We start from the raw sequence: 4,463 nt of genomic DNA, 5'->3' as shown, positions 1-4,463 counted from the left end.
CACAGCACGGGGGCGGTTTATACAAGCTGAGTCGTGGCTAGGTGTAAGTACTACGACGCGATGGTCGCGTACTGCTGTTGGGCTCCTACCTACAAACCTATTCTGAGTCTTCCTAACTATACTAAATCTGTCCTATTTGCGTGACGACACTCGTACGATCCATCTCTTTACCGTCACTGCAACGCAGGGAGAGAGCGGCGCGCCTCTGTGGAAACATGTACGTGCGAGTTACAACGCGCCACGTAAATCGCGTAGCTAGACGGGTAAAACCTTACGAGCATGGATAAGTCGCGGACGAGAGACGATCCCGCTAAACTCTACCGGCCACATGGGGAGCTAGCACGGCGAAGACGCGGAACTGGGTGGCACAAGGAGACTACTACATGGACGTCGACACGCGAACCGCAGTCTGTGCGGCGCGCTTCTCCAGAGCCGCGCAGCGCACCAAACACACACACACACAGCACCCTGCTGTTCGAGGCGCAGACTTTAGACAGATAGCTGGACAGCACTTACCACCAACCACACCACATCGCCACACACACGCCCACCACACACACTACAGACACCATGCACACCCCGTTTATGACACGCACGCCACGCATACGTACATCGAAGCGCACACACATTTATACGCCTGCGCACACACACACACACACACACACACGCACGGACGCACGCGCGCACGCACTTACTTGCTCAGCTCGGCGATGATGGGCGGAATCTCCTCGATCTTGTTACCGGAGATGTTGAGTTCCTGTAGCGGCGTACACTGGCAGATGGCGCTGGGGAACGTGTACAGGTCGTTGTCGGACATGTTGAGCGTGTGCAGATTCTGAAAGCTCGGAAGGTCGTCCACCCAGCCTGCGCGAGCCGACCACCCGAGAAACGAGCATTGTCGTGAGATAGAGAGCGAGAAGGGCGAGCGTGTTGTGAGTAGCGCGATTTTTAACCGGAGGAGAGAGCCGGAGGATAGAACTCAATGTTGTTTCACGTCGTAGACCTTGCGCGTTCAATTCTGACGATAGCTACCAAACATAATATTTCATATCATATGTAGTAATTCATTCAATCGCTGCTTTACTTCGTCGATGTATCGCGTTCAATTCTCACGATATAGCTACTAAACATAATATTCCATATATAGTAATAATATAATATTATATAGTGGCTCATTCACGATAAACAATTAAGTTTTCACAAAATATATAGATAAATTGATAAATAACGCGAAATAATTTCTGTTAGAGATTCTAGAGATTCTAACTCAGATGTTCGATATATTAATGTATCTCTCAACACCCCTTAATCCACACAGGCTAATTATCTAGGCCCCTTACAAGTTTAATAGTCTGCGGTTAGCACACCATTTATAAAGACCCTTTCTTAGTTTTCCACTATCTTTTCACTTTTTGTTAGGCAACCCACATAAACACTATATATAGCGTATGACCATTGTATAGATGTGGCGAAAAGGGCGGCATAGCCTAAATTCACACGCGGAACTTTACAATTGCAAATCACGCCAGAGAAGAACTGCGACGCTGCACAGCGGGTGAAACCGCCATACGTTGACACACATGCGAGGTTGCTACTGTTGCTGTAGCACGTTGCACCTAACCGGGCAACCAGCGTGCAAACGCACATAGCCCGAGGAAAGGGGCCACAGCGGGATCCCAAAGGGGGTCGATGGGGGTAGAGTGAATCACGAGGGCCCTAGCTACGTTCTCAATAGGAGTGAGTAAAACTCCAGACATCCCTCACTTCACTTACATCGCCACACACATCGCAGCCATGACAGCTCTAGCATGCACGTAACATACACGTAAGCGCACCCTGCAGCAACCGTGCGCAGCAACGAACGTCATCACCATAGAAATGTATAGAGAGACCTTCGATGTTAGTCTAATAGTATATGAGTTTATTAGTATATTAGCATAACTAGTATATTATTTCTCTTGTGATCACCTATCGTGTAGATGTCTTCCTCGATCGGTCTTTCCTTGAGCGCGTTGTGTCGCAGGTTGAGTCGCGACAGCCTGTCATTGACAAAAAGGTTCTCGGGGATATACTCCAGGTGGTTGTTGGACAGGTCGGCTAGGTTGGGCTGCTTCGCCACCGCCTGCAAGCAGCGTAAGCAAGAAATCTATAACTAAAACTAGAGCACTCGGAGAGCACAGACCTCCGCCAAGGCAGCTGTATTCTCTCAATGTGAATTTTTATTATTAATTAATTCATTAATTAAGTGGAAAATTAATTAATTAATTAATTAATTAATTGGATCCGGATTAGTGCGAGCGTGCAGGTAGGGGAGGACTGTGGTTGCCCTTTAGCCTGTGTTTGTAAGTCTACAGCCAGCGCACCTAGCGGAAGTGAACTGAAACGTGCATGGTAACACACACACACACAAACCAACACTCAATGGCACGCCGGTGAAAACATAACCTCCGCCACGCCCCTGGCGGAGGTAAAAATAGCATTTGCGATATAAGCGTCTTATGAGACAAGAAATCGCTATCTCATCGCACTTAATAAATAAACCACAAATGTGTTATATTTAGATGCAGCATCTTAAGCGGGAAAATTACGGTTTCTTTGAGGTTTAAATTACTTATGAGTCGCTAGACCCCTAATTGCGTCTCATACTTGGCGTTTCAGATAGTCGATATTATACGGCGTGTCAAGTTGGTTTTATTAGACACACTGACAACGTTGCGGAAATCGTTTATATGTATAAATACACCGCTGCATAAACGAACAGAAATATGGACAACTCGGTGTTAGTTCTGTTGATTCAATATCGATATGGGATATCGTTGGAGGTATGAACGCAAAGTAATCAAAAATTTCACTAGCAAATTGATTTTTTCGCAAGCCGGAACTCAATCTGCTTTCGAAGCGTGGTTTTATTCGTATGCGCGGGGGCGTGCGGTTTGTAGAACATGACCGTAAACACTAAATTAAACATGTGAACGTCGCTCGGTGGGACACTCGTTAGGCTTATAACTCGGGGAATCTCCGCATGCGTCGTGGGACTGCGTATAACACCGCCTATATTACATACACATACCTGACAGCCGGTGCTATCTATCCACATTCGTGAATTTTGTCTGTACACGTCACGAAATCTCACATCCTGCGCGCCAATCACGAAGAGGTAGATCCCCATTAGGAAGTCGGATACTGTAATCAGAATTCATTAACACATAATTAGTAAGCTTGCGTTATTCGGAGGATAATCGCGGCGCACAGCAAAATATCTCAGCTTTAATTGATAATATTATTCTAATCTATATTATCTATCTATACTATCGATCTTTTCTAATGTCAATGGTAACTATAAATATCAATAAAACCGCCAATTAAATCATATACTATAAACTGTCAGAGTGTATTGCGTCATATAAACAGATTAATTTAGGGTTCGAGTACTATATATGCATGGGAGTCGAAATATGCGCGCTAGGTCGAACGGCAAAACAACACGTACGACACAAGTTCTTTATGAAGAGGGAATGTATGCGGTTCTCTCCACGCATTAACGTCCTCCCTAGTCCGACCGTAAGGTTGCCAAGACACGTAATCAACGCCATCACCCACACGCAGATACGCAGCACGTGATTGGCTAATAGCTGTTCGAACGTAGATATGCCGTCGGTGAGTGGCCGACACACCTTTGCGTGCGGCACGTAAGAACAATACTGAAAGTCCCTGAAATATCTGGCAGGGGAAAACAAAGCAAATTGTCGAAGTAAACACAGATGATCCGTCGGTGCGTTTTATTTAACGACAATGGAGATTGATTCGGAACGAAATTCGAACGTTATTTTTTTTATTAAAGTACGCGTGATAAGCACAATTCCGTTTGAAATGTAAAATGGAAGGTCTAATTAAAAATTTCACGTATGACGACACTGGTAAATACGTACACGAAATGAAGATGTGTCAAGTTGCGAAACATATCTTCGCTAATGTTGCGCAGCCGAATGCCCGTCAGGTTTCTGAATCAATAACACATATTTACATATTGGATTTTCTAGGTCATACAACTAGTCGATACAATTAGTCGATACAACTAGTTGAAAATACCACAATTGAATGTGGTGTATTGAATGTGGTATATTATGTATATTTATGTGGTATATTTATGTATATACAATCTGGTATATTACCATACAATCAATAATAAAACCTAGGATTTCCGGGTCAACACTTCAAATGACGGACGTCCCATTGATTAAGCAGAGGAAAATGTTAGCCTTCATAATTACATTATTAAATCATATGGATAACGCAAGCATAGCGATGTGGCACACTCACAGAGACTCTATGTTCTTAAGCGCTGTGAAGACGTCATGCGGCATATCGGTAAACGGATTATAAGACAGTTGCCTGCAGTAAAAAACGTACAGAAGTTAGTAAGTACAGGAAATAGTGTTATATATATGTAATACATGTATATA

General features: G+C 44.3%; 1 protein-coding gene across 1 annotated transcript in view; it reads right to left on the bottom strand.

Annotated features, from left to right (window-relative positions):
• LOC106810614 (PH domain leucine-rich repeat-containing protein phosphatase 2-like) overlaps positions 1 to 4,463 on the bottom strand; it is a 91,421-nt gene that overhangs the window by 83,394 nt on the left and 3,564 nt on the right. The window contains exons 4-5 of the mRNA XM_014814030.1: positions 1,969 to 2,122; positions 696 to 864 (exon numbers count right to left, since the gene is read on the bottom strand). Of these exons, the coding sequence (XP_014669516.1) occupies positions 696 to 864; positions 1,969 to 2,122 (323 nt within the window). The remainder of the gene's footprint in view (positions 1 to 695; positions 865 to 1,968; positions 2,123 to 4,463) is intronic.

Source organism: Priapulus caudatus, unplaced genomic scaffold (assembly GCF_000485595.1).
Source record: "Priapulus caudatus unplaced genomic scaffold, Priapulus_caudatus-5.0.1 Scaffold458, whole genome shotgun sequence".
NCBI lineage: Eukaryota > Metazoa > Priapulida > Priapulimorpha > Priapulimorphida > Priapulidae > Priapulus > Priapulus caudatus.
This window is presented reverse-complemented; position numbering and strand designations above follow the sequence as displayed.